Source organism: Patagioenas fasciata, chromosome 6 (assembly GCF_037038585.1).
Source record: "Patagioenas fasciata isolate bPatFas1 chromosome 6, bPatFas1.hap1, whole genome shotgun sequence".
NCBI lineage: Eukaryota > Metazoa > Chordata > Aves > Columbiformes > Columbidae > Patagioenas > Patagioenas fasciata.
Window position 1 is genome coordinate 23,353,240 of NC_092525.1, and position 22,122 is coordinate 23,375,361.

Below are 22,122 nucleotides of genomic sequence, written 5' to 3' on the forward strand. Positions count from 1 at the left end.
ATCTTGTGGTGTTGTTTTTGTATGAAGTCTTTGGGAAGGATAGGTTAGGTGGTTTATCTCTGGGAAGATCAAATTGTGGGAAAACTACTCTTACCTTCATGTTTTGCTAATTTGGATTTTTTTTGTCAGCTGTAATGTGTATGATTAATTTTTCTTACCAGGTGTTTATTTTCTGCTTGAGTTTTGTGCTTGTCAAAGCAGTTATCAATAGTTTCACTATCTCTGATAGTCTTCTGCAGTCTCCTTCACAATTACTTACAGAGTTTGAGCTAAATTAGAACTGGATGGTCTATCACATGAGATGTACACTGCAATTTCAAAACTACTTGCACTTCGAAATTTCAGTGCATTCCTTTCACAAGCCTAACAACCATCAGTAGACCATAGCTAATTTGTGTAGCAATACATGTACTGTACCATTCAGATAGGGGTGAGCAGGCTTTCTGCTTCAGTAGAGAACCACAGTATGTGCCTGCCCTGTGAAGGGTAAAGATTTCTCCCCCCCTTCTTGTGTCTGGGCTTGCAAGCTTTTGCCTTTGGGTTTGTATCAAGCCGAAAAATTCATGGTGTACTAGAGACAATGGCTTTTAAAATACATTAATGATGATGCTAAAATACTTATGCTTAAGTTTCTTTGTTCTTGATGAGGTTTAATAGCTGCTGCTATTTTGAGTCATACTTGAAACTTCTATGTTTGAAGTATTGAAAACTTCTGCTTTCATTTAAATCACTAAGTGTTGGTTATCTGTTTGGAACAATCTCTTGGAGTATTTCTGCACTGTTAAGTCATTTGAAGATATACCTTGTACCTGAGACCATGTATCTAGTGACTAATCAATCTCCAGTACTATTTAGGCATTAGATCTCCTTGCTTTCAAGTGAGCATTAAAATGCTACTCTTTTGTCATGAGAAAGGGAAGGGTGTATTAATATATACAGATGCAGAAGCTGCTATGTGTTCACTGGACATACTGTGCAAGTTTACTGAACTCAAGTGGAATTCTGTTCTCTGTAAATGAACACTTAAGTTTTCATGTTTTCTTTATGCATATAGTGAAATGCTTAACAGAGGTGCTATACTGTTTGGCAGTTTTTCTGTGATGTTTAATTTATCAGTCTGTGGCTAAAGAATACTGTTCAATGAATATACAGAATGCTGAAAGACAGAAGAAAAAAAATAGCTGTAGTCTTGATAAGGTGATTAATTTGACTTCTCACAGAATGGCTGGTCTAACTTGGCTCAGGTGCTCCTGTGGGTGCATGCACCCATACACAAAATGAATTTTTAGTCCCTTCCCTTGCTTAGAGGACTTTTGAGAGACTTGAGGCAACATGTTTGAGTTGGAGTAGACTGAGAGGAATTTCTGAAAATAAGCAAATTGGATATTGGACAGAGATTATGTTGGAGTAGCTTAAATCTGTGGGCTATCAAACTGCATTCTTCTAAAAGCTGCATTTGCGCTCTAATAAAGCATGATCTGTTGCATTAGAAGTATTGGTATATTAAAGGAAGAAATATATGCTTTATGTGCGAAGGGCTTTTTTGTGACTGCAAGTGGTAAAGTAGTTCTATAATAAAGGGGTGGAATGAGCTGCAGTATGTTCTGTATGATTTTTGGTCTTTCTCTTGTATTTTTATCAAGTCGTTGTAGCTGGAGAGACAAGAGGTACTGAAATCAAGAGCATGAGGAAATTTATCCATTAAATGATTGAAACCGCTTTTCAGAAAAAATAACTCCAAGCATTTGTGTAACTAATTTTTCAAAGTGAGAACTAGGAAATAAGGCCATGAAAGTCCAGTGATGTTTCATTTTATCCTTTAAATGTACATCCTGTGCTCAGGATAAGACAGGTTTATACAAACAAATAACTACATGATGGGATGGGAATTTAAGGTCTGTGAGAATGCATACATTTCATTTTCAACTTAACTAAGATGTGAGACTTTGTACCCACTATAGTAGGTGGTTATAAATGTTTTCATACGTGTATGTTCAGTGCTTTAGTTTCCAGTAACTGCAGCTGCTTCTGCTTGACTTGAGGGCTTCCATGTAGTTTAGAGGAAAACTCTTACCTCAAAGGGAAGAGGAATTACTGAGATGTGCCCTGGGTCTGTCTCAGCCCCACTACCTTATTTGCACATCTCCAGAACAGCATGTCAGACGCACGAGTTCCTTGTCTGCTGTCTTCTGCTCTTCTGGTGGTGAGAGACCTGGATGTAGTGTGGGTGGTGCCTTGCTAATGTTCCCTGCTGATGTGCGTGGAGAAGGAGCAATAGATTTATACCTCTACGACAAAAGCCTGATTCTGTGATTGCCTGCAACCTGGAGAATTAGTGCTACCTCTGTGTGGTATATATGTGTATATATATGCATCAAACTGTTTGTAGAATTTAGGACTTGACTGTGGTCAATTGCAGCATGGGTTGTTCCTTGATGGGGGAATCTGTGCTGCTTATACTTGGCAATGATGGTGATCTTCAAATTTTTAGGACAAGTGTTAATTCAAATTCCAAACAGTAGACTGATCCTGGTTGTTTAAGTGAATCCTGACCTAATAATATTCTTACTGTTATGACTGACTGCTAAGGCTATATTTTAGTTTTCAAAACTTAGACCAGAAGGTTGCTGTGTCCAGACTTCTTGTATGCTTAAAGATCTGCTATGGCCCTGTTTCCTCTTCAAAGGAGGAGGCCCTTTTTTGAGGATGTAGAGTGATGTCTGTGTGAATTCACATGGGTCCTACTGATCACCTGGCTGTCATGTAAACAGTATTTGCAGGAAAAGTATTTGGCTTTAAAGTGGCATGTGACTCTGTTTGAGTATAATTGGAAACTCCACTAAAAGCTCAATTTGCATTGCATTTTGCTGGACTTCTTCAAAGTCTGCATGAAGACCTTTCCTGGCCTTTGGGACTCTGTCTCATGTTTTGCTGTGCAGATGTTTTTTTGGGATGTGAAGGGGCCATGCGCTATAAGCAACACAAGATGCTGTTCTGATGCAAGTGTTTGTATAGATGTTTGGTGGTTTTCTGTGAAAATAAAACCATTTCTACTGAGAAGCAAAACTGCTTGAAACTGAAAGTACAAAACAAATATCTATGGAGGCTGTAGCTAAAGCCAGCACCTGGTTTGCCCTTTGTCTCTACATTTTCATTGGTGTTGTTTTTTTTGCATCAACCTGTTGTTTAGTATACTTATTTTCTCTACCTCTTTGAAATGTGCTGGATGCTGCTGACCATGCAGAATTTTCTCAGGTATGATCTGTACAGGGGAATAAGAAGCTTTATTTTTTTAATCTGTGGCTTTAGTTTTTGCTTAGTAATAATCCTTGCTAAAGATATCCTGTTACTATATGAGGAAAGATATAATTTATTCAAATTCTTTCTAACTTGCAGTAACTTAACAAATTAGTAACAGAATACACACGACAAATTTACTACTTCCAAAAGAAAAAAGTATTAGCAAAACAGTTATTGGGGTGATATCATGTCACAAAGTGGAAGGTGACACAAATTAGTTAAGCCCTCCAATAGTTTTGAAAAATTATCTATGGACTGTACATATTTTTTTAGGCACCTCATGAGAACAGCTGAAAAAAGGTTGAGACACAACGCTAAGGAAATTTAAAAATGTTATTCATTTTAAATCAAGGCTTTGACTCTTTTTGTTTTTTTTAATAGGCTTCCCATTTGGCATGTCTTTTGTAAAGACAGTCTTTCATCAGCGGTGCAATATGCTTCAGGTGATGCTTGTGCCCTGGCAAATGATGATGAAAATGTCCAGGAAAAGGTATGCTGGATAAATCATGTTAATTAGCTACTCAGTCTGGTGTGATATTAAACTTAAAAAAAATTGATTCATACACTTTGATTCATGGAGTCTTCTTGGCCAGAATATTTAATATACTCACTTGTTTTGTCAGCCATGATGTTTTCTTCCCATGTTTTTTTTCCTTTACTTCAAGTTTGATGCAGTTATATCACAATACAGCTGGACAGTTTGTGCGTAGTGAGGAACAAATAGGAAAACTGGTAATGGTGGCTCAGATATTTTGTTTGAGTGCCAGATGTTAGAAGTGGTCATCAGGGACAGTATGTGGCTCTGTAGAGACCATGATAAGAGGTGATGGCCTGGATAAGTCTGGGCCACAGTATGCCAGTTGCATCTGTGTTGCGTTAAAAACCTAATGCACAAATTGTTATCCTAAATAGATGCTTTAAGATTGTTTTATTAAGTCAGTAATTATTCCTTTGTTTTCCTTCTGTTTAATAAAAATTAATAAAGCTAAAACACATATGTGAAATCCTAATAAACAAGGTTCTGTCCCTTATTTACATTACTCAGCACCTTAGGTTAAATTGAGTGTAATCGCCCCACCCTGATTAACTCATAACAAGTTTCTGCATATTGCAGTTTCATAGTGAGTTCCCAAGCTGTTGGGTCATGTCAGAAAGTCATGGTAATTTCATTTACCTGTTTTCACAGGTAAAGAATCGGTCCTGTGATAAGCATGAGTAGCATTGATGATATTGGTCTTCCCATTTAGTTATGCTAACCATGGTCGTCATTCTAAGAAAACTCCTATATGCCACAAACCTGGACAATGCATATTGAACATTTTAGTTGACTCAAGTGGAGAGCTGCGCGATCAGAAAAAAACCCCCAAACTTTAAATATTGTAGGATTGTAGGTTTCTTAAGCATTTCAACATCTAGGGTAGCTGTGCTTTTTGTCAGCTTGTGTGGCCAAAGAGAATTCAGTCCTGTTGTTCTGGCTGCCTAAAAAAAGTCCTGTTCAAGTTTAATGACTGATGTAATAAAACTGGAAAGATCAAGTAAGCCTTGAGACTGGGAAGCCACTGGTTTATATTGTCATATTTTTTGTAATATTCTTCCCTTCGTTCTATTAACATGGTGCATACTTAAGCAGATTTCTCAAGTTAAACCAAAAGATTTGAAATATACTGTGCTTTATTCCTCATAGAAGAAAAAGTTCTTGTGTGTATGGGAAATCTTAAGCATGTGTCTATTACTCTTTACAAGGCTGCTGGAGCTGTCCTGCTCTAGAAGAGCAGTCTTGCAGCCCTTGATCAGTTTTCCTTAAGTCAGTTGTCTCTTTGAGGCATTGATGCTATTTAATCTTGGGGAGTAGGATGTGAGCTAATAATATTTGGGCAGAGATGTTGCTTAGCTGTTGTCTTTAAGATTTGTCTGCTCAAATTAGTACTTCCTGCTCTTCATTGTATGCCTCAACTCTCTCAAGTTAATGTGATCATGTGTAGTGTAACAGACCATTTTGGATCTGAACACTAGTATTTGCAATCCTTGATCACAGGATTTTAGATGGCACTTAAAAAATGGGTGGCATGTAAATTTATACCAGATTGCTTGCTGCAAAGCATTGTTCAAAAATAACTTGCTGTAGTCACAACTTAAAAAAAAGTTTCAGGGGCAAGTAAATTTTTGTTAGCTCTGCAATCTGGTGGCTTTAGAACTTCCCCCCCACACCCTGCTAAGTGTCTGCTCTTTTCTACTTTGTGAATTTACTGCACTTGATTGTTAATCTTTAGTTGTAAAAATATGAAGTTGGTTTTTAAAGGTTACTCCAGACTTGTGAAATTATTCTGGTTCTGGTGGTAAGGCTGCTATGACTGAAATGTGCCAAGTGTTATTTTTTAGTGGTTGTCTGTTGCAAGTCATCTTAAGATCATTTTTTTTTTCCTCCTATTTTGGGCAGCATGGAGATAGGAAGGATTTGTTGACATGGGAAATCATAGCAAAATGATTAACTTTCCTTAGTACACAAACAACTTGAGACGATGCTAGAGTGGTCTTTTCTCTGAGGTTTTAACTGAATCAGTTGAACTCAATGTTGTTGTTATACAGATGAGATTTTAAATGTATGTGGGCTGTGGCTCTGGAGATTTGTGTAGCTTAACTTCTCATTGATATTTTGATTATTGTAAAGGTAATATTCAATCTGTACCAAAAGTAACTCCTCTTACTACAAGGCCAGTGTTACTGCATACTAACTGTTGTTTCACCTTTAATATACTAGGGGGAAGAGGCTGGTCCCAGACTGGAGTCTGAGCATGCAGACTCAAGTACACGGAGTTACCCTACAGAAGAGCTACTTGATGACTTTACAAAATATGACCAGGCAAGACTTATTTCATCCACTGTCTCCATATACTCTTCAAATGCTTCTTGGATTTCAGTGTCTTTCATTTTGGTTATCTAAAGCTCATAGTAATCATCTATCGCATTTCACTTGTGTGCAGGCTGCCTGTTAGACTCATGTTTCCTACGGGGGAGAAAAATGCGTGAGCTGACAGATCTTGTGTTTCCCATGTGCATAAGTAATAATAAGAGTAATTTAATATTTGTAGGTACTGACTAAAGCTTTCCAAGATAAATTAAAATTGGATGTAATAGGTGTGGAAGCCTCTTCAGAAACAAAACAATCTTCTCACTGAGATCTTTCATGTAGATCAGACTTGGGGATCATAGCAGTCCATTTTAGCTTTAATCCCTCATGGCTTCTCCCCGTTTCATTTCCTTTAAGATGGAAAAAGAGTTGTGTTTCAGTTTTATGTGCCATTAATACCATTAAGTCAGCACTTGGCATCAAATGTTGCAAAGCCCACTGTTAAAAGTAATCTATGTGATATATTTATGTTTTGTATATTACAAGACAACATACATAGGACATACTTCTGAATATATATTGCATAGTTTAGATATGTAATTCTATAGCAAAACATTCCAGACCTCTTAATGTTTAGTCAGATGACTTGGAGTTGTCCAGCTGTTGATGAGAGACTCGTGTTTGATGGCATTTTCTATTGCTGCAAGAGGTACTCTGACCTGTTTCAGTGGTTAGGTACCCTTCCAGATTTAGCCTTATTTTGATTATGCCGTGAAAGGGCTTATGAAAACTGAAGGCTAGGATAAATAAGATTCAAGACTACTAGACTCTCAGAAGTGATAAGTGATTTTTATGTTCGTTCAGTTACAACCTGAAATAGACTTAAAATAATTTTGGACCTCTATTGGAGTGATAAGATGGAAAGCACTCCCCAAAATTAAGCTTAGGATTAAGATAGTAAATATAAATTTTATTATAATGAAGCACACAAACAGCATCATTTCTTTCAGTTGCTGAAATATTCGAGCGTGTTTTCTTCTGGTCGTCTCTTTATAGAAATGCGTGGTTGACGAAGCTGTTCCGTGTGCCTTCTCCAATTTTTTTACACTAATGTTGCAGACTATGGAAGATTCTTTCAACTGTTCCAAAGCAGCAACGAATACCACCTAGATTTATGAAAAAAAGAACTTATTTCTTAACTGTTTTGCTGTCTGATTTTCAGGTTGACTGGTGACAGAAATCTGAACCACTGAACTGTTAAAACTTCATACTAGATGTTACTGTACGAATGCTTTTCCTGTTCAAGTTTTGAAAATGTATGTTCACCTGTAATGTTTTCACAGACTACAGAAATGAGTGAAGCAAGCCAACCTGAAGTTGAGACTCCACCTTCAGCAGATTTAAATGAAGCTTCATCTGGCATAGTTGCAAGCACTGAAAACATTTCCAGTTCACCTACCTCAGAGATACCTCCAGTCTCGCAGCCTGAGTAAGCTTTTTAAATTAATATTTTAGTGGTTTGATCTTTCAGAGAATATCACTTACTCTGATGCTGTTAAAAGGGTTACCTCTTCAGGTGTAGTAGGGATAAGACTAGACTGTCCCACACGATTCTTTTGCTGTACTTTGGTTTATGGTGTCGATGTTAATAGAATATGCCATAATTGGATTGAGTTGTGTACTTGAGTGAAGTGTCATACTGTTGCCATTATCACTCTCTAAGGTGCTGCTTTGACACAAAAATCTGGTGTCTTCTATGTGCTAGGCAATGTGTACTATAAAAGTCATCAGGTCTTTACCATTAGGATTTCTGCCCTTCGCAAGTGTGCTTTCACATCTGTAATAACAAGCATCAAAGCTACTTCAGCAATGGCCTCTGCTTTAAGTTAAGGAAGAACTTTGCAGAAATTTTTTCCAAGACTTATAACAGCAGTGTTAAATAAGTTCTGACATAAGAGACTTTTGATGAAATAGCAAATTTAAGTATAAGTGCAACCAAGACAGTTTGTAATTCTGGTGCATAGTAGCATATTGCAGAGCTACCTCTGCTGCAGGCATTCTGCAAGAGTTGATGTGCTTCATTTTGTTTCCCTTCTCTTGTGGAATGTTGTGCTATCAAATGTGAACTGTAGTGTGGAAGTCCACGTGTATATAGTTCAAGGTACTTTCACAAAATTCTCCTGGGCTTTTTAATGTGTGCTAAGGGGATATATTCTTCTGATTGTCTGCTAATAAAGATCTAATATTTTGGTAGATAAAAATTCAAGACATTTAAGTTGAAGTAGACTGCTCTTTGGTGTTTTGTGTTTAAGGGCCCTTTTTTTTTTTTTTAAATTTACCCAATTTAGTTTCTTCAGCATAGAAGAGGTCTGGAAATCTTGTCTGCTGACTTATCTTGCCTAGTCTGCTAAGGCTAATGCTTAAGCACTTTTTGGTACTTCATAAGTATCTGTAATTTGCAAGTCTTTGAAAATCAAGCTTCCCAAATTTGTGGGTTTTATAAAGAAAAACTGGAATGTAATTTCAGCACGTTTCCTTTTGTAGCGTTTATTGACTGCTGATTAGTTTGTGCAATGTGTTATAAGTCTAACTTTTGTCAGGTCTCAGTATGAGATTCAGGATTTTATTTTCAGCATTCAGCTTGGTTTTTTGTAACTGTTGAAAGCAATCTTGCTGTCATAGTTGGGAATACTAGAGTGGTGAACTCTGAAGACTTGATCTATGAAATAAATGGAAATAGAAACTTGTTTTGGGGCACCTCATATATTAGTTAATGGTTGTTGGTAGTGTTCTGACACTACCATTTACAGGAAGAAAGGCTAGAATGATTATAAGAGAGATGCATATTTATACATTATTTCTAACTTCAGTTTAACTTTAAATATTCTCTCTATGTACAGATTAACTGTCATATCCAAACCAGCTGTAGTCCAACTCCATAGTTAAACATGATGTTTAAAAAGACTTCATTGCTTTTGTAATTTTTAGACAGCATTTTTCCAGTTTTTAAATACTCATTCCCATCAGTGTAACAAAGTCCAGCTCCCTTAGGTGTTACCGGTCTGATGTTCCAAGAGGACCTCTTTGTCAAAATATCATGGAAGTAATGTTATTTCAAACTATTTTTGTTGGGTAATGAATTGTTTTTAGGACAGCACTGACTGTAGCTTTTCTACCCAAACCTAATCTGGGGAAAACTTCTTGAAAAATAATCTGAGTTCCTCTTCTGGGTGCAAGAAAAGACAGCTGCCATGTGAAGTCAGCTTGGTAACGCACTTCAAAAGTTAAGGCAAAGCTACTTACAAATGAGAGGGAGCACTGCAGCTTTTGGGCTTGTGTTATCCACCTTCTGCCAGAATTAGTTATTTGAGTCCAGTCAGGTACACCCTGATATCGGGGTATTTGAGTTCGTACTTCTCTCATATATTGTTTAGTTGGTATTATTCATACTCTCATCTATCCACTGAGATCAAGAGTATGTGGAGCTTTTTAAAATTAGGTGTAGTGGTCAGCCTTCAGTCACTAAAGTATTACATGCGTAGTTAAACTGTGTGCATCTCACATATACGCATTTTGGGGTGTTCGGAGAAACCGCTGCCTGTTTGTTGCTAATAAATTCTTGTATTCCTAGTGTTTGTTAAATTCTGCTACGTGGCAAAAAGTCTGAATACCTGTGAGTTTTTTGTTTTATACTGTGAGAACTTTATCATATGAGAGCTGCTAAAATTGGCTCTCTGAGTTTGTTGCAGCTGCTTCTGTTGATAATTGTAGTAGTCAGAGAACCAAAAATATATGTTTCTGATGTGCTGTTTTGTGTTTTGGCGGCTCTGTATCATGATGTTGGATTAACCTAGTTTGCTGCCAACATTGAAGAAAGCTTATGTTGAAATTTAGGAGGCAAAATAAAGCTTTCAGATCTGGTTTATAACCTTCTAGATCAATATGAAAGTCATCCCTGTACTGGAGCAGACAGGACAGTCACAGAAGTTAGCAACTGAAAGTTATTATTTATCCATCTTCTCCTCCCCACCAATTCTGTCATTCCTAAAGAGCACAGAAGGAGTTGTTCTTCTCGGTTTTTTGCCTTAGGATTTATCTGATGCAGTGTGTTCAGCCTTTCTGGGAGAGAGGGAGTAGAGCAGTGGGCAGATTAGTTAGTTCAGGCTGCTGATGCAGCTTCGTTAATGTCTTCTGCACTACCTCATTTTTAATTACACTAGCAAAAAAAATAGTGGAAAGGAAGTCAGGCTAGCTCTACTATGTATCGTTATGCCACCCCTTTCCGTTTAGTTTTAGCCAAGTTCTGTTCTGACTGCTGCCCATTGACTTGGGAGCATTAGGAGCTTTTAATGATGGACAGTCTCATGTTTGATCCTTTGGAAAGGAAAATTGCTGGCAGTCAGGTAACTCTGAAGCTGTTAATTTTTAGTGATGATGGGAAAAATGATACGTTTGCAGATGAGATGGGAGATGAGAAGCCAGCTTTGTGTTCCTTTGCTGAGACAAACAGTTTGGAAAAGGAAATTCCATTCTTGCATGGGTACAGCTGAGAATGCAGTTCTACAAGTATAGCACACTTCATTCCTCTTTTCTGAATTATTTCTGTGAGACTGTTGCTTTTTAAAAACTTTCAAATATCTCTAGTTATGTGGTTGATTAGCAGGGTTACTTGTGTTATCAGAAGGGTAAAAAGCATGTTATTTCTTTCCCTTCAGTGCAATAGAAAATTCCCGTGCTGATATCCCTGTAGTCAGCTCTAGTGAAGCTGAGCAGTCAGAACCTGACTGTGATATTGGTGGGACACTTGAGGCTGACCCTCAGAGTGAGCCTTCCTCTTTTGTCAGCCCACCAGAAAGGTGAGTATTGAAGCAGGTTGTGTTTCTGAACAATTGAAAAGTAATCGCTCTGTTCTGCCTTGGCCTTGCAACAAACATTTGCATGTGCTTGCTTATCTACATAGTTGTGTCTGTGTTTATTGTTGTGTATAATTGACATTGTGATCATTTTATAGGTCCTAATACTCTTAAAACTTTCAGCCTTGCAGGTCAACATATAGAGAACATATCATCTTCACATGGCAAGGGAAAGAAGACAAAATCAGAGTTTGACTCGAAAGTTTCAGCAGCTGAAAAGGGAGCAGATGAGCAAAAATCTGCTTTGAATGCTTCAGAGAACTTAAAGGAGGTAAGCAGAATTGATATCTGCTCAGTACCCAGAGGAGCCTAATGTCCTCAGTTATGTTATCACCAATGTTAAAGATGAGTGATATCCATAGATTTTCTAATTGCTACTGTATGCATGCACGGCCCTCACATTTTCAGCACTGTGTGTGGTTTTGATATTGCAGTGTTAACAAGGCTATAATAAAATGGGAGAAAAGGGCAGCAACATTGATCCATTGACACAGAACAGTTTTTCTGAGCAAAGTGTCTTCGAATACAAGGTTTGGGGAAATCAAAACTATCTGAAGCAGGATCCAGAAGAAATGTTCTTTATCTAACAGTGAAGTTGGGACTTCCTGCAGGATGCTGGTTTTTATTTTATTTATTTATTTACTTATTTATTTTAAAGGGGGGAGTTTGCACAGTCCAAGTAAACTTATAGAAGTTTGAGTGTTGAATCTTGACTGAGTCTTGAAGTTCCCAAATAGTAAGCAGATGGCTAGAGGCGAAGATGATAATTGGAGGAAATAAAAAATGTGTGGTGTGTTTTTGTTCTTTCCTAGATATCTTATTTGTCCACTGTAAAAGTGGGATGCTTAGTCAGACTCATCTTTTATACTTAACTGTGTGACTGCTTTTATGTTCTTACTGTCAGGCACTTCCTAAAGGTTATGTTTTTAAATAAGTAAAGAATGATCAAGGACATGGCAATACCATTTTTTGCCTCTTTAGGATCACATTTAATCTGTCAGTAATTTTGATAGCTCTCTTTTAAAACTGAGAAGTTTTTCCCAATGTTATTGAACAGAGTACAGTGTACCTTAAAATAACTACATGCAGTTAGGAAGAGTCTTCTAAACAACTTATTACAGACAAATTGGTATAAACCAGTATTAAAAAAAATCCAGGGTTTTCTTTATTTAATCTTATGTTTTAAAGACTGCAATTTAAATAATTATGGTGTTGGCCTGATGTCCTAGTTAAGAGCATGATTTGGCATTGCTTAGTCAGATTTTTGACTTACATGTTTGTCATAGTCCAAGGAAGATATTGTATCCTGAACTTTATTGGGAGAGGAAGATACACCTTTTTTTAGGTCCTCTCATTCCTAGTTATATTGGGGATGTATTTTTGGGTATGCCACATCTAAAGTTCTGTTGCAGTGTAGTAATGTGAAGAATTTTATTGTCACTTATGTCCAAATGTATGGGTTTGGCTCTCTTTTGAGGACTTTCAGCTATAGAACTGTATGTGAAAGATTTCTTGCTTTAAGTGCAGAGAAAATGTCAAACAATAAAGCAGTCATTCTAGAAACCACCTGTAAAATGTTGTCTACAAAACAACCTCTACGCTTCAAATATGTGAGAAGCTTTTGCTCAACATCTGGTGGTGTGCTGGAAAAGTGTTTTTACAAAGGAGGAGACTTGAAATGGTATAGCATATGGTTAACTTAAAGGGGTTCCTGCTTTATCAGGCAAGTCCAAAGCATTATTTCTTTGATAATTAAACATTAAGTAGAACATTAAAAAAAATAATCTTATTCTGCTGTTTTTTGATATGTTCAGAAACTCTAGTGGATCTCTAGAATTCTGACATGGCCAACATTCTTATTTGAAGATTTCTGTTACATGGAAACCTTTTCTCCTTTGGGAGGAGGAAAAACAAAAATCTTCAAGAAAAAGCAGATGTTTTGAGACAGAATGCTTATGTTTTACTTCAGACGTATTAGTTTAGCCACAAAAATTACCAGCAGTGAAAGAATCTATAATTCTGAGGGGAAATCATCACATGTTTTTCCTTGCTTATGAACTTACCTTGGCACAAAGTTTTTAACATGATGCATCTGCTGTTGACTTGATGAGCGATGCTTTTTTTTTTTAAAGCATTCAGGTTCATCATTGTTTTCATCATTGGTTGATGACTTTCTCTTGCAGAAAGACTATAAGAAAGCAGGAGAAATTGACCCTACATCGGTGATGACTCCAAAGGACCCTGAAGACATTCCAACATTTGATGAATGGAAGAAGAAAGTTATGGAAGTAGAGAAAGAGAAGAGTAAGTTCAGGATTCATTGGTTTGGTCTAAATACAGACCACTTTCATCTTCAATTTGAATAGTGAAATTGTCTGAATTTGGAATGCAGCCTGGAACTTTGTTTTTCTACTAGAACTGCATAATTGATAGCATTTATTATAGAAAAGCAGTGAGCAGAAGTTCCCTGAAAGTGAAAATACTGTTTGGTTTTTTTGTGGCTTGTTATAGTAGCAATATTTTCTTCTTCCTAGGTCAGTCAATGCACCCTTCTGCTGTTGGTGGGCAACACTCCACGAAAAAGGTCCAGAAGAACAGAAATAACTATGCCTCTGTAGAGTGTGGTGCCAAAATTCTGGCAGCTAATCCAGAGGCAAAGGTAAACACTTGCTAATTATTAGTGTACCTTATTTCAATTTACTCTTGTACAATAAGCAGTACGAAGTACACTTATTTAAAACTGAACACTCATTTCTGAAATCATATTTTATTTTTGTTTGGGTTAATTGTGATTTTTGATTTGCAAAAAAATCAACATACTGTAATCTGTCCCTTGTTTTAAGAGGTATTGCCATAGTTTCTCTTGGAAGGGGAGCAGAGTACAGAAATTGAACAAAGTTGTAATAAATAGTAAATAATTGCCATAGTAAATAATCTGTGATTGCCCAAAAGGAGTATGGCATACTGTCTCTTGTGTGTTATCTTGCTTAGAATGTTATGAAACTTGGATATTAGTTACTTAGACTAAGAGCAACTTATTTTTTGTGAGAGGGCAAAAAACCCTTGTCTGCTGCATTAGGATCTACCATACAATTTAAAATACTAATTCTTTTCTTTATGCAGAGCACTTCAGCTATTTTGATGGAAAACATGGACCTTTATATGCTAAATCCCTGCAGTACTAAAATCTGGTAGGTTACTGAGGTTTATTTGTGTGCCAGGAGTGGTTATAGGTTTCCATCACAGTGGGGTACTGTATGTATACTGTGGGACCAACATGACCTTGGTGTGTCTCCACCTGAAATGTATGTGTAAGAAACTTTCACTAATTTAGGGGTAGACACTCTGTCACGTCCCCCATAGAATTCTGTCTCTGGTATTAAGAAGTAAGTTTAAAGGCATAACTTGACTTTAGTATTTATAGGTTTGCATAATTATAATTTTGCAAAAGAGAAAGCACTGAGTGTTCAAGTAAAGTTTTTGGTTTCTTTCCTCAGCTGTCAGATAACTGTAGGACACATAACTGGCACTTACCATGTACTAACTGGTATTTCAGGTGTGGTTTCAGTGATGTTTGCAATCCTTATTTTTTAGTTCTGTGACTTTTTGCCTTTCAGTACAAGATGGGTGAAGCTTTTATAGCTGCAGGTGCTAGATAGAGTTACTAAGCTAGCTATGCAGATAAATGCCACTAGTGACTTTGAAGGGAGCAACAAGTGATGCCTCCTTATTGTACAGCGTTTTTATGGGCTTCTTTAATACCCAGTGAAGGATGCAGTAACAAGGTAAAGGACTGAGGATTGTAATTGTCGAAGGCAAAGTGCTGCTTTTTTTTTTTTTTAAATAATTTCCTCTTTGTCTTCAAGGTTTGTTATCGAGCTCTGTGAACCAGTCCAAGTAAAGCAGCTTGACATTGCAAATCATGAATTATTCTCTTCCACTCCTAAAGACTTTCTGGTGTCTATTAGTGACAGGTATGTTATCAAAACTTGCAATTCTGAATGCGAAATAGTTAGGTGGATGGCTTAATAAAACAAGATCTCTGTATACCTGTTATTGTGAATAGTGTAATTCATTGTGAAATTATGTGGGTTTTCTTTGTGCGTATTACCAGTTACTAGCTTTTTTATTTCTGTGGTAAGGTAACTGTGAGGTCCTAGAAGACACGGTTTGTGTTCTTTCTATGCTTCCTATGTTTTTTCTCTTTCCCACCTTAAAAGCAAAACGGAAAAATCTGTTGAAAAGTAGAAATGAAGCAGTAGAAATTACACAGTAGATGGGTAGCAGATGGCAGGTCATAAATGAACATTCTTTAACAGAATGCCGCTGTGGTTGTGGATTCTCCTCCCTTGTCATTCAGACCATTTTTACATATCTTAAACTGTCTTCAATGCTTAGCTCTGTCCAAAAAAACCCCACAAACTATTTGCAAAAGAAAATAAAAGTACACTATTGAAAGTAGAAGTAGTAAGAGTACTACTGATTGGCTGAATGCCTGATTAAAGGGTGGCTTTTATTATGTTTTAGAGAATGTTGTGCCCCCAGTACTTTTGGGAGTGAGCAGTTTATTCTGGTGTGTGAAAAAGTAGACATTTGCAGAGTGTATCAAAAACCTTTACTTTCCTCTTCAGCGCTCGAAGTGTGTGGATTCTGATTTTCCACACTTGATCTGTTGCCTTTTTCGAACTCTACTTCGCTCATTGTTTTTTTGCTGCTTGCTTACAGTAACAATTACAACCTGTCACTTGTGCAGCATGTTCTTCAGTGTTCATCTGAGGTGACTTCTTCAGTTCCAAAAACTTTACTGTAGGCTAGTTGAATTTCAGTAACTGGATCAAGTACAGGGTTTCAACCTTCAGGGGCCTGCATGCTATTATAAGCCTGAGAGAGGTACTGCTGAGGTTTTGTGTTAGGACTGGCCTTACCTTGCAACTCTTCTTTCCACAAAATCACATTGCTACTGTCTTGCAATTGAAAAAAAAAACAAAAGGGGTATTCTGTGAAAAGGCATTTTGGGAAACTTTGGCAAGTGTCTATAAACAGTGGGTTCTTGCATTTCATTAGCTGACTCTATTGTTTCTTTTCTAGGTATCCAACAAACAAATGGATTAAATTAGGTACTTTCCATGCTAGAGATGAGAGAAATGTCCAAAGCTTTCCTCTGGATGAACAGATGTATGCAAAATATGTTAAGGTAACTTCATGCTGCAAAAGCATCCATGATTCTCAGGAAAGGAGAGATTTGCTGGGCTTACTGTGTATAACAGAGCATCTAGAGACATGTTTTCAAAGCATGATTTACCATTAATTGCACTAGTTTTGTTAGTGGCCCTAGTGCGATTGTTTGACAAGGGTTTAGTACACAGCCAATCATGCATCGCCTTCCTCATAATGGTAACTGAGGGGGTCTTGGGGAGCACCTTGTGTCCAAGTACATACTTAATTGCTAGCTGAATTAAGAACAATCTAGACAGCATTCTGTTCTATTTGACTTAATTGTTTTCTGAAGGTAAGGTTAGAAGTATCAGCCTGTTTTGTCTCTTGGCTGTGCCTGCTTTGTATATATACATACAAATATATATACACGCACTCCCTGGAGCACAGATGAGAATATGGGTATTTCTTGATTTTTCTGTTGTATTCTGCTGTATGGTCTTAAGGCAGTCCGAAAGAGTAAGCGTTTGAATTCTGGTTCTCATCGATAGATTGAAAGTGCAGTTTGGCAGCTACTCAGTCATAGCTGCAAGTCATGCAGATTATTTAGGCTTACTGCTACTGGAGCACTTGCCATGATCTCTCCACTTTCAAATTAACTTGCAGCAAGCTATCTTTACTCAGGAGACTCAGAATAAAACTCCATAAATAATGTTGTCTTTGGACTGGGCTAAAAGCTTTTGTGAAAATATTGGGATGTAGGGGAGGTTTAAATTCAAATATAATACAGAGCTTTTAGGTCCTCTCCAGTGATGCGTTATCTTCCAATTATGGTGCTTGTAAAAAAAAAAAAAAATGGTTGAAGTAGCTATGAATGATGGTTATCTAACTCTTCTACCCAGAAATTCTGCATGAGTCACAGGATAGAGATTTCATTTATTTTTAATTCTGCTTTCTGGCTGAATTAATGCCTTAAGGTAGCTGGAATCTTGCTTGTCACTGAAGTTCCAGAATTATGCTGGATATTTCAGCAGTTAATCCCTTGGTGGATACAGTGTTCTGCCTTGAATATTGTAGCGTGGTAAAGTTTTCAAAGGATTGTTCTAGTGATGTTTTTACATCATAGTACAAAAAGTAGACAAGTTCTATGTGTGCCTAGTCTACAGAAGAGCCCAAAAATGTTTTGAAAAGTTTAATTTTTAAGTGGTGTAATGAACTTTTACAAAAAAATTCCATTATTTTTGATACGAGTGCTTTTATGGGAATAGTTACCTTGATCTTCATTGGTAGTGTCTACATAGCGTTTTAATATAAATGCATTCTACACTTGCAAATTAATTTGAATTAAATAAATACCAGTGTGTAGTTAAGATCACACTAGAAATACTGATGGTTACGGCTTCTAAATATATCATCAGATTCTCTATACATTTTCTTCCAGTAGTGGTTCTATAAATCGAAATGTATTATATTGAACTTGAAGCAGCAGCAGTCCATAGAATGCATGCTGTAAAGGGATGTTTTTTCCTTTTGAGTCACTTCCTGTAAACTGTGCTCTTTAAGGGGGGAAAAACCCACACTTAGTAAATTTAACACACTTCTGTCTACAATCATGTTGCCTAGAAAAATAGGGTAACTTGTTAAGTTCATTAATAAAACACTTGTTGCATGTTACCTTCTATCTGCAAGGTACAAGGACTAAGTGAAATCTTGCTACCTAGGGCAGATGAAGTAGTATTGCAACTTTATCTTTCTTAACTTGTCTTCTTAGGCATTTATAGTATTGAATTAAAAACAACAAAACTCTAGTTGCCTGCGGCATGTGTTCAGCCTTTGTACTGACATCTTTTTTTTTCTCTTTTCCTTTCTCTCGCTTCAGATGTTCATCAAGTACATAAAGGTTAGCAACCTCTTCTTTTGGAATGATGAGTGCATGGGGCTTGGGGTGTTCTCTACTGCAACTCAGCACTTTAATGCATGGCAAGAACAAATCTTTGAGTCTTTCCTGTTATGGGCAATCTAAAAATCCCTTGAGTAAATAAAACTTGCCATTTCAAGATTGGATGTATGTGTTAAATGAACTGTTGACTGTGGGTCTTTGGAGTTTTATTTTAAGTACCTCTTATTCTGTAGGTGGAATTGATATCACACTTTGGATCGGAACATTTTTGTCCTTTGAGTCTTATAAGGTAACATGTTCATGTTTTTGCTTTGTCTTTCTACTTCCTTGCAGTAAGGATTAGTGTTCTAATAATAGTCAGGCAACAAATGCTAGTCTTCAGAATATTTAAGTTATTTGGAAATACTGTGAATTAAGTAATTACCTCACTCACTTCTTGTGTAGCATGTTTCACATCTGTTAAAGAAGCTTTGGATCTTCTGATTTGATTTTCCCGTATGTAAGATATAGTTTAGATTTGCAGGGGTATGTTAGGGAACAGGAGCATGAGCAGCCTTATGGGAAAACATGAACATTTCAAGGCTGACCAAGCAAAACAAGGAACAAATGGTGAACTAAAAGGAGCAGGTGTGGTGAGTTATTTTTGGGAAACTGCTGTGTTGCCTGGCACCCCAGGTATGTAAAGTTAGTAGTGCTTGGAATACCTAAATTATAATAACTGTGTGTGTGTATTTCAGAGAATAATTGGCTATACTGCTCCTAAAATAAAACCAACAACAATAGAATGAACAAAAACCCAATTAAACAAAGACAAACCACAAACAAAACAAATAAATATAAAGCTAAACCCAATCAAACAAAACCACAAACCCAAGCAGATTTCAATTCTCCTGCCAAAGCTATGTCAGGATTTGAACCGGGAACTCTAGCATTATAAGCCAAACCATATTTTCAGTTGACAAGGCTGCTTTAAGTTGGTTTGATTGGATTTTATTTCAGCAGAACAGGAGGTCAAAGAGAATAAAACATGCTAAGTGAGACAGTCATGAAGAGATAGTTTTGAAATTAGTCAAAGGTGAAGCTGAAGAGGAGGCCTAAGAGCTCTTAGGGAGCTTAATACAAGGAAGTCTAGGTATGAGTTCTGAGTTCAAGTTAAAAAGGAGGAAAAGCCTCTGTGGAATTACTGGAATTAAAGCAGAATCTTGTTCTGGTGCAGCACTTGAAAACATGTGATGGACTTTGTGGATACAAGTTTGAGAAAATAAGCATACCTGCTGCTTGATCTTGGTCAACTGATGGCAACTATTGCTTATCTAATTTATATGCTACATATTACATAATGTTAATATTGTTTACCTAATTACTGATTATGTCAAGTAATTACGTGACTAGTAGGCTACTAGGTTTTTATTTTAAAACTTTGCTCATAGGGTATTTGGTACAAGCATGGTTGAAGAGTATGAAGAAATAGCTGATTCTCAGTATCAGTCTGAACGACAAGAACTCTTTGATGAAGATTATGGTAAGCAAATAATTTCTGCATTTTTAGCCATTCAGACATGTCTTGTGTGAGTCTGGTGGCTTGTCGTTTCCTGCATATAAGAAATTATTTGACTGCTAAATTTACTCTTAGTATTGTTGACAGTATCTCAGGATTTCTGAGCTTATCCAACATTCCTTTTAAGTTTTTAACAGCCTATTTTAACTAATTGGAGGGTTACTTTAAAATGCTAGTAATAAGTCTCTATTTTACTTGGCAGCCTGAGTAATGTCATGTGCTGGCAGTAGTAAAGGATAACTAAAGTAATCAAAGGGGCTCACGTGAAACAGCTTTATTCTTAGTTGTTCTTAGCCCATTTTCTGAGATTGTATGATCAATGCTGCAAGCAATTGGAAAGGTGATTATTTTGGCTTGTAGACTTTATGTTCAAAGAAAAAAAAAAGCAAGCACCTATCTCCAGGCCTCATGAGGAGAAGAGGGGGGAGAACATCAGCTCAGTGAGCTGTTTGTTGCATCTGTGTCATGAATTCTGTGGAAACTGAAACTTGAACCCTGAATCTCTTCGGGTTTCTCATTGCTTGGAGTTTGATATTTCAGTATGTAACCTGACCTTTAATTTCATTTCTGTAGTTTTATTTCCACGCTTTCAAACTGACGTAGTTGAATGACGTGTTAAATCTTAAGGTTTATTTTCTTTGCCTGTGACACATTTAATTTTGAAATTCATAAGTGTTCTTCTTTATTTTATAGATTATCTATTGGATTATAATACAGGGGAAGAAAAATCTTCAAAAAATCTCCTTGGTTCTGCTACAAGTGAGTGTGATTTATTAGAAAAAATATTGCTGTGGTGAAACAAATTAAGCTAATTCAACGTGGAGCGACATTTTGTCATGCAACAGCTATGACTTTTTTCTACTGAAACAATCTATTGTGATTCCTATTTAAGTGCCTCAGGATAAATAGTGACAATTTGAAGATGGGGTATCGGTCTTAAAGTGTTCTAAAAATAGAACATTCCAGTTCTAAGGATCTCTATTCTCTTTTGAAACTTTACTTTCTGTATTTAAGGATCCCGAGCACTTAAAATAATATGGGTGTTAAATACGGATGTAAATAACCACTACTAAAGCACTGTAGGACCTTAATAATTCAGAACTTGGAAATCTGTGCTTAGTTAAGGTGCCTTATTTATAGGAGGCAATACAACGATTTACTTTGTACAGCTTGAAAGGAAAGGATGGAGGCTACTGTATCTGAGAAGGCTTTATGTAGATATTGTAGCTTCTGTGTTCTTCATAAGACCTACATATTTTTATTTTTGGAAGAATTAAGGACTATTGATTGTCTCTTGTTACTTTTTCATTAGCCAAACCCCACACCTGGAGGTTTTCCAAAGAACACTTGCATATTCTGTTTTAATGGTATTCTTAACTGCCACATTATTTAGGACAGTATAAGCTGCCACACAGCTTCCTCTGAAAAGCTTTTACACTGTCCTGCTCTTCCTTCTGTCCCAGTTAGTGAAGATTTGTTACTGTGGTGTAGGTTTGGGCTCAGAATGAATGCTGTTTGGGCTGAGGCTTTCCTTTCATCCTGTAGTGGATCAGAGCTGCAGAGTTCTTTGCTACTATTATAATATATACTATAATATTTCCTAGAACATAGTTGTCACTTAAGAACAAAAAAGTCATGACTAGGAATTTGCACAGGTTAATGTGGTTTTCAAATGGGAAACATAGTGGAAAAGGCAGTTTTATTTCTAAATGTAGCCTCTTGATGACAGAAAGCAGTATATTTTTCCCTGACTCTTTCAAACTTTACAAGTTCCTGTCTTCAAGCTTTCTTGAGGAGGTGAATTCACATGTTCTGTCTGCAAGTGCAATATTGGGAGTTTTTGTTCACTGCCTGAAAAAAAACAACACAGAAGTCACTGCATTGTAGGAGTACTAAAGCCAAGATTAAAAGCTTTGAAACACCTGTGACTGAGTTTGCTTTAGGAAGATGGCTGAGCACTGAAACATTGCAGTGATCATTATTTAATTCTGGCTTGCAAATCTTTTTGAGACCTTTCTTCTCTGGTAGGGTAGTCCGTGTTCCTTTTTTGGAAGGTATATGGAGTTGGTGGGTGGTTGTTTGGTTTTTTCTTTTTTTTTGGGGGGGGGGGGGTGTGTGTTTCATTTTGGGTTTTCTTTTTTAGTTTTTGTTTTGTTTAAATATATACATGCATGCTTAGACAAATGTGATGGACTTCCATTTTGCATCCTTTGTCTTAAGTAGACTGATAGACAGTGAGGAAGGTGATCCTCTGAGGAGACAGCAGACTCCTCAGGCATGTGATCCTGTAAGAAATGTTTTGCAGTCTGCTAGTCTGACCCATGAGGATAGCTCAGTGTTCTTTCTCCTGCCATTCCAGACTGGGAAGCTTCTGTACCAACTCTTTTAATTCTTTCTGCTCCTCCATCAATAATAAGAAACCAGTCATACATCAAATTTAACATCTTTT

General features: G+C 36.8%; 1 protein-coding gene across 2 annotated transcripts in view; it reads left to right on the top strand.

The window, feature by feature from the left end:
* The window catches only part of SUCO (SUN domain containing ossification factor), a 41,382-nt gene that overhangs the window by 7,347 nt on the left and 11,913 nt on the right, over positions 1-22,122 (top strand). The window contains exons 2-15 of one of the 2 annotated variants that reach the window (XM_065842172.2): positions 3,682-3,790; positions 6,059-6,160; positions 7,492-7,637; positions 10,864-11,004; positions 11,185-11,332; positions 13,245-13,365; positions 13,596-13,720; positions 14,185-14,252; positions 14,928-15,035; positions 16,150-16,255; positions 18,095-18,115; positions 18,349-18,404; positions 19,546-19,637; positions 20,367-20,432. In XM_065842172.2, the coding sequence (XP_065698244.2) occupies positions 3,682-3,790; positions 6,059-6,160; positions 7,492-7,637; positions 10,864-11,004; positions 11,185-11,332; positions 13,245-13,365; positions 13,596-13,720; positions 14,185-14,252; positions 14,928-15,035; positions 16,150-16,255; positions 18,095-18,115; positions 18,349-18,404; positions 19,546-19,637; positions 20,367-20,432 (1,409 nt within the window). The remainder of the gene's footprint in view (positions 1-3,681; positions 3,791-6,058; positions 6,161-7,491; positions 7,638-10,863; positions 11,005-11,184; positions 11,333-13,244; positions 13,366-13,595; positions 13,721-14,184; positions 14,253-14,927; positions 15,036-16,149; positions 16,256-18,094; positions 18,116-18,348; positions 18,405-19,545; positions 19,638-20,366; positions 20,433-22,122) is intronic. The other variant, XM_065842174.2, reaches the window with a different exon arrangement.